Below are 12621 nucleotides of genomic sequence, written 5' to 3'. Positions count from 1 at the left end.
GAACAGCAGTGTTCATTCTGTAATAATGTAGAAATAACCCTGGTTGATGACTCTCTACCACTACATCATCATCATCATCATCATATCCCTACTGTACTTTGTGTATTAGTTCAATGGCGGGTCAGGAAACAAATACGAAATAAACAGTGCATACTGTAACGACCCAATACCACACCGTAGTAGCCAAGAGAGACTACTGTTCATGCAATATATAAAAAAAAAAAATCTTCATAAAATGTGATTTTAAATCTAACCTTATGCTTAACCCTAACCTTAAATTAAGCACATTTTTGTTTTCATACATTTTTATGATATTACCCATTTTGAATTTGTGGCTGTGGTAACTACTGAAAACCCTGCTGCTGTTGCTGAGGCTGAGTGATCAACACTGTTGGTGAACAAGCCCTGTTGCCGATTTAGCTGAGCAGACTGAATGCATATTGAAATACGTTGAAGTCGGGGAATATCCCCACGTTTTTGGTAAGTGTAGTTAGTATTTTAAATGGCACGATTATTTAGCTAGCCAATTGCCATAATAAGCATCTTTGCTAGCGATTGAGCTAGCTGGGTACCTAGCTAAAAGCTTGCTGACGTACGTTAGCTGTTTTCTGGGAGGGGAAACCATCGCTTGCTACGTAATTAGCTAGCTTGTTTGCTTTTTGAGATGAGATCTTAGTTTGTAGCTACTAGATAACAACTACAAAAGCTGATTTTTTTTCCCGTTTAGGTGAGCGATATGTTGATACGCTAAACAAGAGAGGTTGCTGACCAGCTAGCTAGGTAGCTAAATCAATGCACCCAGACAGTTAACATATGCTGCAGCTAGCCACTGATGCATACCCTCCCTGCAAAATATTATAGTCTTGTTATTCTAAGAGAAATAATAGCCGTTGGTCTTTGTTTTACCGAATACTGATTGGATTGTTTTTGTAATCAAATGTTAGTAATATCGAAATGTTATAGGCAGGTAGAATAGAACAATGAAAATAGGAAATCTTTTTTTCATGTAATTGTGAATTGGGTGGGGGACTGGGGGCCTTCGCCAGGGCTCTTTCGCTCATGGACGGCCAATACATTTTGTTTGGTATCAGTAACTTGCTAACGTTAGTGAGATTGCAGTTGAAACCCGTGAAAGTAGATAGGCCATCACTTAAATCTAGCCGCATCGTGCAATTTCTCTTTTCCTTTCCAGGTTTGCATGCCACATGATAGGCCTACTGCAAACCAGAAACCACTGTATGATATTTAATACATAGCTAGCTATTACAGTATTATGATAAAATATAGCGTATTATTTCCAATGCATATGTCACGAGGCTGTAATTTGATAGTAACTAGTGGCTAACTAGTAACTAGTATTAGCTTGGATTGTTCTCTCTCTCTCTCTCTCTCTCTCTCTCTCTCTCTCTCTCTCTCTCTCTCTCTCTCTTCCCCCCCCCCCTGTGTGTGCGGACTTCTCCTTGCAGTCTTCCCAGCATCACACCATTAGCCCCTGGCAACCAGTCCATAAAAACACATGCACACTAGGCCCTGCCATAGCAACATCTTGGATCCTTCAAGAGGAAAAAAACACTGAATGTGCTTCAGGGAAACACAATGGCTCTTTTGATGTGATGCATAAAAGGCAGCATTTAGAACTAAACACTTACTGTCAGATGCTGGTTAAATGTCAACAGTTGTTTTCTTTCACTTGTAGGATCTCCAAAAGCTTCAAGAGCAGCTATTGCCGCTGTTGATGAAATGCAGAATTATTCAACACCTCTTTTTTGGGGGAATAGACCTTAACTTAAATTCCGTATTGTGCACTTATGCTATGCAAAATATTGGTGGCGTTATCTTAACTATGCTCAAGGAAACGTTAGGAAGAGGCAGAGTAGCCAAACAGTGCATTATACAGGAGGTTTATAAAGAATTATTTTTTTATGCAAAGTCAGTATTTGTATTCGGTCGTCCACACATGTTGTTGTTTACCTCTGCAGAATGACCTAGAATATTCTGTTATTCAATCCATTGATTTCTCTCTCTTCCTTTCTCACTCTCTCTCCCCCACCCTTTCTTTCTCACTGTCTCTCTCTCTCTCTCTCTCTCTCCCACCCTTTCTCTCTCTCTCACTCCCCCACCCTTTCTCTCTCTCTCTTTCTCACTCTCCCCCACCCTTTCTCTCTCTCTCTCTCTCTCTTTCTCACTCTCTCCCCCACCCTTTCTCTCTCTCTCTCTCTCTTTCTCACTCTCTCCCCCACCCTTTCTCTCTCTCTCTCACACTTTCTCACTCTCTCCCCCACCCTTTCTCTCTCTCACACTCTCCCCCACCCTTTCTCTCTCTCTCTCACACTCTCCCCCACCCTTTCTCTCTCTCTCTCTCTCTCCCCCACTCTCTTTCTCTCTCTCTCTCTCTCTCTCTCTCCCACCCTTTCTCTCTCTCTTTCTCTCTCTCTCTCTCTCTCTCCCACCCTTTCTCTCTCTCTCTCTCTCTCTCTCTTTTCACCAACAGTTTAGGATGAGCATGGAAGATTATGACTACCTGTTCAAAATTGTACTAATAGGAAATGCTGGTGTTGGGAAAACCTGCCTGGTCCGACGCTTCACTCAGGTTAGTATCATAATCACACATCAAACCTGTCTGGTCCGACGCTTCACTCAGGTTAGTATCACACATCACACATCAAACCTGTCTGGTCCGATGCTTCACTCAGGTTAGTATCATACATCAAACCTGTCTGGTCCGACGCTTCACTCAGGTTAGTATCATACATCAAACCTGTCTGGTCCGACGCGTCACTCAGGTTAGTATCATAATCACACATCAAACCTGTCTGGTCCGACGCTTCACTCAGGTTAGTATCATACATCAAACCTGTCTGGTCCGACGCTTCACTCAGGTTAGTATCACACATCAAACCTGTCTGGTCCGACGCTTCACTCAGGTTAGTATCACACATCAAACCTGTCTGGTCCGATGCTTCACTCAGGTTAGTATCATACATAAAACCTGCCTGGTCCGACGCGTCACTCAGGTTAGTATCACACATCAAACCTGTCTGGTCCGACGCTTCACTCAGGTTAGTATCATAATCAAACCTGTCTGGTCCGACGCTTCACTCAGGTTAGTATCACACATCAAACCTGTCTGGTCCGACGCTTCACTCAGGTTAGTATCACACATCAAACCTGTCTGGTCCGACGCTTCACTCAGGTTAGTATCATACATAAAACCTGCCTGGTCCGACGCGTCACTCAGGTTAGTATCACACATCAAACCTGTCTGGTCCGACGCTTCACTCAGGTTAGTATCACACATCAAACCTGTCTGGTCTGATGCTTCACTCAGGTTAGTATCATACATCAAACCTGTCTGGTCCGACGCTTCACTCAGGTTAGTATCACACATCAAACCTGTCTGGTCCGACGCTTCACTCAGGTTAGTATCACACATCAAACCTGTCTGGTCCGACGCTTCACTCAGGTTAGTATCACACATCAAACCTGTCTGGTCCGACGCTTCACTCAGGTTAGTATCACACATCAAACCTGTCTGGTCCGACGCTTCACTCAGGTTAGTATCATAATCAAACCTGTCTGGTCCGACGCTTCACTCAGGTTAGTATCATACATCAAACCTGTCTGGTCCGACGCTTCACTCAGGTTAGTATCACACATCAAACCTGTCTGGTCCGACGCTTCACTCAGGTTAGTATCACACATCAAACCTGTCTGGTCCGACGCTTCACTCAGGTTAGTATCATACATCAAACCTGTCTGGTCCGACGCTTCACTCAGGTTAGTATCACACATCAAACCTGTCTGGTCCGACGCTTCACTCAGGTTAGTATCACACATCAAACCTGTCTGGTCCGACGCTTCACTCAGGTTAGTATCATAATCAAACCTGTCTGGTCCGACGCTTCACTCAGGTTAGTATCACACATCAAACCTGTCTGGTCCGACGCTTCACTCAGGTTAGTATCACACATCAAACCTGTCTGGTCCGACGCTTCACTCAGGTTAGTATCACACATCAAACCTGTCTGGTCCGACGCTTCACTCAGGTTAGTATCATAATCAAACCTGTCTGGTCCGACGCTTCACTCAGGTTAGTATCACACATCAAACCTGTCTGGTCCGACGCTTCACTCAGGTTAGTATCACACATCAAACCTGTCTGGTCCGATGCTTCACTCAGGTTAGTATCACACATCAAACCTGTCTGGTCCGACGCTTCACTCAGGTTAGTATCACACATCAAACCTGTCTGGTCCTGCTTTATCTGAGGCTTCATTCAGGTTAGTGTGTCGTAATCGTACATCAGTCTCATCAATGAGTTGCAAAAAAACAATTATTTTATATTCTGTAATTTTTCGTTCCAATTCCCAGGGCCTTTTCCCGCCTGGACAAGGGGCTACCATAGGAGTTGACTTCATGATCAAGACTGTGGAGATCAAAGGGGAAAAAGTAAAGGTCTGTCAATCACACTTTATGTACAATTACTTTAGAGTTCTATAAAGCAGGGTTTCCCAACTAATGTCCCATGGGCCGAATTTGATCCGCGGGTGATTTTATTTGGCCCCCCAAGTTTTCTGAGAATGTAAAAACACCAGCAACTCGGCTCCAAAGTGATTTTCATTTTGGAAAACTGTTTCAAACTATTCTCATGCAGAATAGAGCGATGTGTGATCGTATACAAATGTATTATCATGTTTTAGTCAAATATTATATCTGTTTCTGGCTTCTTGCAGTCAATTTGCAGTCTACACATTATTTGTAAATTATGTTATGACCCCCCTGACCATCCACTCAAGAAGAAATCTAGTTGATGATACCTGCTGTAAAGGAATCTAGTTGATGATCCCTGCTGTAAAGGAATCTAGTTGATGATCCCTGCTGTAAAGGAATCTAGTTATATGATCCCTGCTATAAAGGAATCTAGTTGATGATCCCTGCTGTAAAGGAATCTAGTTGATGATCCCTGCTATAAAGGAATCTAGTTGATGATCCCTGCTGTAAAGGAATCTAGTTATATGATCCCTGCTATAAAGGAATCTAGTTGATGATCCCTGCTGTAAAGGAATCTAGTTGATGATCCCTGCTGTAAAGGAATCTAGTTGATGATCCCTGCTGTAAAGGATTGATGATCCCTGCTGTAAAGGAATCTAGTTGATGATCCCTGCTGTAAATGAATCTAGTTGATGATCCCTGCTGTAAAGGAATCTAGTTGATGTTCCCTGCTGTAAAGGAATCTAGTTGATGATCCCTGCTGTAAATGAATCTAGTTGATGATCCCTGCTGTAAAGTAATCTAGTTGATGATCCCTGCTATAAAGGAATCTAGTTGATGATCCCTGCTGTAAAGGAATCTAGTTATATGATCCCTGCTGTAAAGGATTGATGATCCCTGCTGTAAAGGAATCTAGTTGATGATCCCTGCTGTAAAGGAATCTAGTTGATGTTCCCTGCTGTAAAGGAATCTAGTTGATGATCCCTGCTGTAAATGAATCTAGTTGATGATCCCTGCTGTAAAGTAATCTAGTTGATGATCCCTGCTATAAAGGAATCTAGTTGATGATCCCTGCTGTAAAGTAATCTAGTTGATGATCCCTGCTATAAAGGAATCTAGTTGATGATCCCTGCTGTAAAGGAATCTAGTTGATGATCCCTGCTGTAAAGGAATCTAGTTGATGATCCCTGCTGTAAAGGAATCTAGTTGATGATCCCTCCTGTAAAGGAATCTAGTTATATGATCCCTGCTGTAAATGATTGATGATCCCTGCTGTAAAGGAATCTAGTTGATGTTCCCTCCTGTAAAGGAATCTAGTTGATGATCCCTGCTGTAAAGGAATCTAGTTGATGTTCCCTGCTGTAAAGGAATCTAGTTGATGATCCCTGCTGTAAATGAATCTAGTTGATGATCCCTGCTGTAAAGGAATCTAGTTGATGATCCCTGCTGTAAAGGAATCTAGTTATATGATCCCTGCTGTAAAGGATTGATGATCCCTGCTGTAAAGGAATCTAGTTGATGATCCCTCCTGTAAAGGAATCTAGTTGATGATCCCTGCTGTAAAGGAATCTAGTTGATGATCCCTGCTGTAAAGGAATCTAGTTGATGATCCCTGCTATAAAGTGTGTATCAAGCATCTACGCAGTGTCTATAAAGGCTTAATAAACGCTTCTATAAATCCGTTGTAACTTCTTTATCGTTAGTTTAATGTGGGACCATATAATTTTCCAACACCAGATTTTTGGCTCGCATCACGAGAATCAAAGAACAAAATCTTTACCTTTGGCGTTGTCTGTGCCGTGCGATTGTCCCGACACAACGTCAGGTAAAATGAATGCCCGGACTAAAGAGCTCTGGATAAAGAGCTGCGATAATGTGATTTTTATCTTCCTCCAGCTGCAGATCTGGGACACAGCAGGCCAGGAGCGTTTTCGATCCATCACCCAGAGTTATTACCGGAGTGCCAACGCCCTCATCCTCACCTATGACATCACGTGCGAGGACTCCTTCCGGTGCCTTCCAGAATGGCTGAGGGAGATTGAGCAGTATGCCAACACCACCGTGGTCACTATTTTAGTCGGTGAGATAGCATTCTGCATACTGTAGTAATGTGCGTCCTAAATTATATCCTGTTTGCTTAGGAAAGTGCACTATGTTTAACCAGAGCTCATTGTGGACCAAAAGCAGTGCGTCACATTGATGTCAATATCCCTCTGGTTAAAGGTCAAGCCAAGGTCAAGCCCATACAACAGCTATGGTCATCAGTCCAAGGACAACGTAGGAAATCAATTTAATACCCAATAAAAAGTTATTGGGTATTAAAAGGAAATGACATCTTGAAATGTGCTATTGGCTTATCAGGGTAGGGTCAGATGTCCTAAAGACGTACTTACCGATAACTCATTTCTGTAGTTTTATCAGACAATGGATAACAAGCTAATATTAGATGGCAATTGTTCCACGGGGTTAGGTTACCATATAAACTATAATTTGGGAAGGGATTTTATCAGAGTTAAAAAGCTTCATAGAAAATGTATAATATGTATGTTCCCATTGGACCCCGGGCCGTATCGCGACCGGCCGTGATCGGGAGTCCCATAGGGCGGCGCACAATTTGTCCAGCGTCGTCCGGGTTTGAGGAGGGTTTAGCCGGGGTAGGCCGTGATTGTAAAATATGAATTTGTTCTTAACTGACTTGCGTAGTTAAATAAAGGTTAAATAAATAAATATATAAAAATGTTACGCCTTCCATCCTATCTGCTATTGAAAATATTTAGATTAGATAACTTTTTGGAACGTTGGTTTGTTATTTTTGGAGGGGCGAGGAACAGAACTTGTGAAAAACGATCAACGGTGTCGTTGATGCTTAATGTCAGTGATGAGAGGTTAAAGTCACACTAAGAATCAGCCTAGACACTAGACACTATGGCTGACGGTTAAAGTCACACTGTAAGAATCAGCCTAGACACTAGACACTATGGCTGACGATTAAAGTCACACTAAGAATCAGCCTCGACACTAGACACTATGGCTGACGGTTAAAGTCACACTGTAAGAATCAGCCTAGACACTAGACACTATGGCTGACGGTTAAAGTCACACTGTAAAAATCAGCCTAGACACTAGACACTATGGCTGACGGTTAAAGTCACACTGTAAGAATCAGCCTAGACACTAGACACTATGGCTGACGGTTAAAGTCACACTGTAAGACTCAGCCTAGACACTAGACACTATGGCTGACGGTTAAAGTCACACTGTAAAAATCAGCCTAGACACTAGACACTATGGCTGACGGTTAAAGTCACACTGTAAAAATCAGCCTAGACACTAGACACTATGGCTGACGGTTAAAGTCACACTGTAAGAATCAGCCTAGACACTAGACACTATGGCTGACGGTTAAAGTCACACTGTAAAAATCAGCCTAGACACTAGACACTATGGCTGACGGTTAAAGTCACACTGTAAGAATCAGCCTAGACACTAGACACTATGGCTGACGGTTAAAGTCACACTGTAAGAATCAGCCTAGACACTAGACACTATGGCTGACGGTTAAAGTCACACTGTAAGAATCAGCCTAGACACTAGACACTATGGCTGACGGTTAAAGTCACACTAAGAATCAGCCTAGACACTAGACACTATGGCTGACGGTTAAAGTCACACTGTAAGAATCAGCCTAGACACTAGACACTGGCTGACGGTTAAAGTCACACTGTAAAAATCAGCCTAGACACTAGACACTATGGCTGACGGTTAAAGTCACACTGTAAAAATCAGCCTAGACACTAGACACTATGGCTGACGGTTAAAGTCACACTGTAAGAATCAGCCTAGACACTATGGCTGACGGTTAAAGTCACACTGTAAGACTCAGCCTAGACACTAGACACTGGCTGACGGTTAAAGTCACACTGTAAGAATCAGCCTAGACACTATGGCTGACGGTTAAAGTCACACTAAGAATCAGCCTAGACACTAGACACTATGGTCAATATTAAAGGGAAACACGTCCATTTTCTTCCAGTGTATTTCATTCAATGTCATTGAAGTTTACAGTCACACAGATGCATAATCCCCTTCTTTTTTCTTCTCTTCACCTCCCAGGCAATAAGATCGACCTAGCGGAGAAGAGGGAAGTCCTGAGGCAGAGAGCCGAAGAGTTTGCAAACTCCCAGAGCATGCTTTATCTGGAGACGTCAGCTAAGGAGTCTGATAATGTGGAGAAGCTCTTTCTGGATCTGGCGTGCGAGCTGATCCGCGACGCCAAACAGAACACGCTGGACAACAATGACACGGCTAACGCTATGCCAGGAGAGGGGAAAGCCATCAGCTACCTAGGCTGCTGCAGCACTAACTAGTTCCGTTTCTAGAGCGCTGGGTCGTGTTCATTTCTGTTCATAAGGGCGCAACACCAACGGGGGAGGGGGTTCCTTATCGGGACAGATTTAGCTCAGTACCTTCCCGCTTCCCCTCTGTTTTGGGGACGTTTTCTTCCCGGGTTGAATGCCTATTGAACACGACCCTGAGCTGTACGATGGCCATGCAGCTGTGCTGAGTACACTACGACGTAGACCCTAACACAGTGGAATGGAGATGGAAGGATGCCTCTGTCCTGTTTGTCCCAGTCCAGACTCCACGGTGCCACTCAGTCAGTCGCTCTTTTGAGTCCCGCCTTTTTATCTTCAACGGACAGAACAAGATCTGTCCAATCACCTTCTTCTTGTTGTTTTATCCTCGTGGGAATAGAAATGTTCAGAGGATGTAATACAAGTTGCTGCCACTAGACGGGAGTACATACCTTTATATCCCTGGTGCGGTCGGGATTGAGCATACTTTACTATAGGCCATGTTGCAAGCTGATGTGATGTATTGGGAGTTTTTCAAAGGAAATCTGAGGAAGGTTCAAGGGATTAAATATATTCATACACTATTCATTCCTTCAACGGGGGGTGGGTTGGTTGTGCCTCCTGTCCTGTGGGTTTGTGGGTAGATTAAAATCTATAATCCGGGAGAAGTCACCAGCAGTGTTACCTGATTTCAAAGCACCACAATTATTTCCCTCACAAACAGGACATGTACAGCCCAATTCAAGTTTTTTTAATTTGTCAACAAATGATCTGAATAAGATTGAATAGATAAATGTGTGTGAATGGGAAACCACCCAACCAACCACTTATATTAAAAAAATACAATTCAAAACACTTTGGCGTTTAAATTTTGACGCATGCTACATGAAATAGTTTGTTAGTTAGCTATTGTAGCCTACCTATACGATGCACAACTTTAATATATAGATATTATATACCCTTTCGATTTAGGCTTCCTCAGTTGACCTATTGGTTATTGAGTAATTGATTGGCGCCATTTTTTTTTTTTTTTACCGTATTGAAAGAAATGAAAAGCCCAATTTACCAGAAGTGATCAATATGAATTTTGCGTTTTATTCGTCATCAGTACACTTCATGTCCGAGAGCTCGTAGTAAAAGTTCAGATTCCTTCTAGTAGCATACACCCAGTGCGGGTTTAACTCATTTAAAACCTTATCATTATTATAAAATCGATTGCACATGTAATTTTGTCTCTCGGCTCAATTTACTCAAGCGTCTATTGGTGAATGTAGTTTGACACGTCTGATTGCAATGCAGTGTTGCATGGTAAAGAAAGCAGTCGGTATGTATCCCATGTTATTCTCTATATAGTCAGTGCTCTACCTTTGACCTGAGCCCCTATGAACCCCTATGAGCCCCTATGAGCCCCTATGAACCCCTATGAGCCCCCATGAACCCCTATGGGCCCATATGAACCCCTATGAGCCCCATGAACCCCTATGAGCCCCCATGAACCCATATGAACCCCTATGAGCCCCCATGAACCCATATGAGCCCCTATGGACCCTGGTCAAAAGTAGTGCACTATATAGAGAATAGGGACGATGCTGAAGTATTGTTTTTGTCTGCTTTGTTCATGAATGATGTTGTTCATTTCAGATAATGGACCAGTGTTCATGAATGATGGACGTTCATTTCAGATAATGGACCAGTGTTCATGAATGATGTTGTTCATTTCAGATAATGGACCAGTGTTCATGAATGATGGACGTTCATTTCAGATAATGGACCAGTGTTCATGAATGATGTTGTTCATTTCAGATAATGGACCAGTGTTCATGAATGATGGACGTTCATTTCAGATAATGGACCAGTGTTCATGAATGATGTTGTTCATTTCAGATAATGGACCAGTGTTCATGAATGATGTTGTTCATTTCAGATAATGTACCAGTGTTCATGACTAAAGGTAACAATTCCCTTAATGTATTCGTCTGATTGTACATGTTATTACAATGGAACTGTGAATCTATATTTTTCGTTTAAAATAGATTCTCAACATTTTACCTGCTGCTACATTGTTTTCACATGTTCATGTTGTCTAATATGAAAATCAAACCCGTACTCAAGAATAAATTATATTTATTCTTTAAGTTAAACATAATTCTGTATCGCCAATTGTATTATTTTACTGCATTGTTACTTGATAATGCATTTAATAATGTACTCCATTAACTATTCAGTTAATCCATAGCCTCTAGTCAGTATCTAGTTAGCTGCACGGAAAATATATTTCAACTTTTCAAGTGTTAAAACACTAGTTCACTTCAACATTAAGTTCAAAATGTATTTGTTTTCTTTGCGGTTGATTTAAAAAAAAAAATCTGCTGTTTCTAAATACATTGTTAGATTTAAATGAGTGTCAACTGTTTCCAGACATCAAAATTACTCTAATATTAAGATGAGTCCATGACATCTCATGTGATCTATTGTGATTTTTAGAGTGACCAATCCCGTCATGTTAACTATAACAGGAAATGTGAATTATTATGTGGATTATAATTAATTAACCTTTTTTTCTTTAGTACAACTTGAGTCTGAAATTTCAAAGTGGAAATGACAAACTTTAGAAGCCTTTAAAAAAAAAAACCTCAGATACACTACACGTTTGTATTTCCTGCATCGCCAGGAAAATTCTCAGCAACAAAAGAGTGATCAAATTAAGAGATTACATCTGTAGTGGATTGCCCAATGCTTGCCATGATTTTAAAAGTGTCATGTATTCTATATTACCACATTTTTCTTTGAAAGCAAAACATTTTTGATCTTTTTTAGTTTTTGTACACAGAATTATTTGTAGCCTGGGTTCCAGTCTGTTTGTGCTAACACGCCACTCCTCGTGGATTGTTGTAATGTTGGCATAAAACAAGTCTGGATTTCAGGATCATTTGTACTGTATTCCATATGCTTTTGGTGTTTTTTATCTTACAGCTCCTGCCATATATTTGAGTGTGTTGTAGCTCTATTTTATAGACCTGATTGCCATGATGTTGTTACACAGCATCATAATCTGCTGTATATTCATAGTGTAGTTTTAATATTTCTTGTTTATGTTGTACGCCTGTATTTTAACTTAGCACTTTGCCTTTATATTACTGGCAGTATATATATATATATATATACTTTTTTTTTTTTCTTCTCCAGAACATTATTTGATAAAACTAATGTTGATCTAGCTGGTATTGTTGTCTTTTGACTGCTACAGTACTGAGTAACTTGGTGAAACGGTGTTTACCCATGTTTCATGTTCTCGTACCTTTTCTTCTTTGGTCGAGAGACTCTAGAGGGAGAGAAACACAGTAAAATACTTCAATAGAAAACAGTTGAGAACGAGAGAAGCAACAGGATGTTGTTACATTTTAATTTGGATATGACTTTTTCTTTTTATGTGTACAAAATAATACCTAAGGTTATCCTGTATTTACATTAAATAATCACACTAAACATGACTCGTGTTTCTGACTCATCCATTATTGCAAATGGGGATTTTTTTAATGATAATTAAAAAGGAGTAGTTCACTATTTTACAACTTAATGTTAGATGGTTCTAGTCAATGGGGGCAGGAGAAACTGTAATGCAAGGTTCAGGTTTCTTTAAACAGCCACTACAAACACCAGCTAACTTTAGCCACCGCTAGCTTAGACATCTATGGATGTGACGGGGGCATGTGAGCATGAAATATACCATTTGATGAAAAACACAATTTTGACTGTTCATGACCATAAAAAAAAA

General features: G+C 41.2%; 1 protein-coding gene across 2 annotated transcripts; it reads left to right on the top strand.

The window, feature by feature from the left end:
- Positions 1–339: 339 nt before the first annotated feature.
- rab30 (RAB30, member RAS oncogene family) lies at positions 340–12337 on the top strand. 2 transcript variants are annotated; one of them, XM_055880762.1, is made up of 5 exons: positions 340–480; positions 2492–2590; positions 4372–4455; positions 6388–6571; positions 8605–12337. In XM_055880762.1, exons 2-5 carry the CDS (start codon positions 2498–2500, stop codon positions 8856–8858), a joined length of 615 nt encoding a protein of 204 aa, XP_055736737.1. In that variant the 5' UTR covers positions 340–480; positions 2492–2497; the 3' UTR covers positions 8859–12337. The 2 variants fall into 2 exon arrangements, with proteins under 2 accessions (XP_055736737.1, XP_055736738.1); XM_055880763.1 differs by lacking the exon at positions 340–480 and adding an exon at positions 620–727.
- The last annotated feature ends 284 nt before the right edge of the window (positions 12338–12621 follow it).

This window comes from Salvelinus fontinalis, chromosome 24 (assembly GCF_029448725.1).
Source record: "Salvelinus fontinalis isolate EN_2023a chromosome 24, ASM2944872v1, whole genome shotgun sequence".
NCBI lineage: Eukaryota > Metazoa > Chordata > Actinopteri > Salmoniformes > Salmonidae > Salvelinus > Salvelinus fontinalis.
The sequence above is the reverse complement of the archived record's forward strand: the minus strand, read 5'-3'. Positions and strand labels throughout refer to the sequence as shown.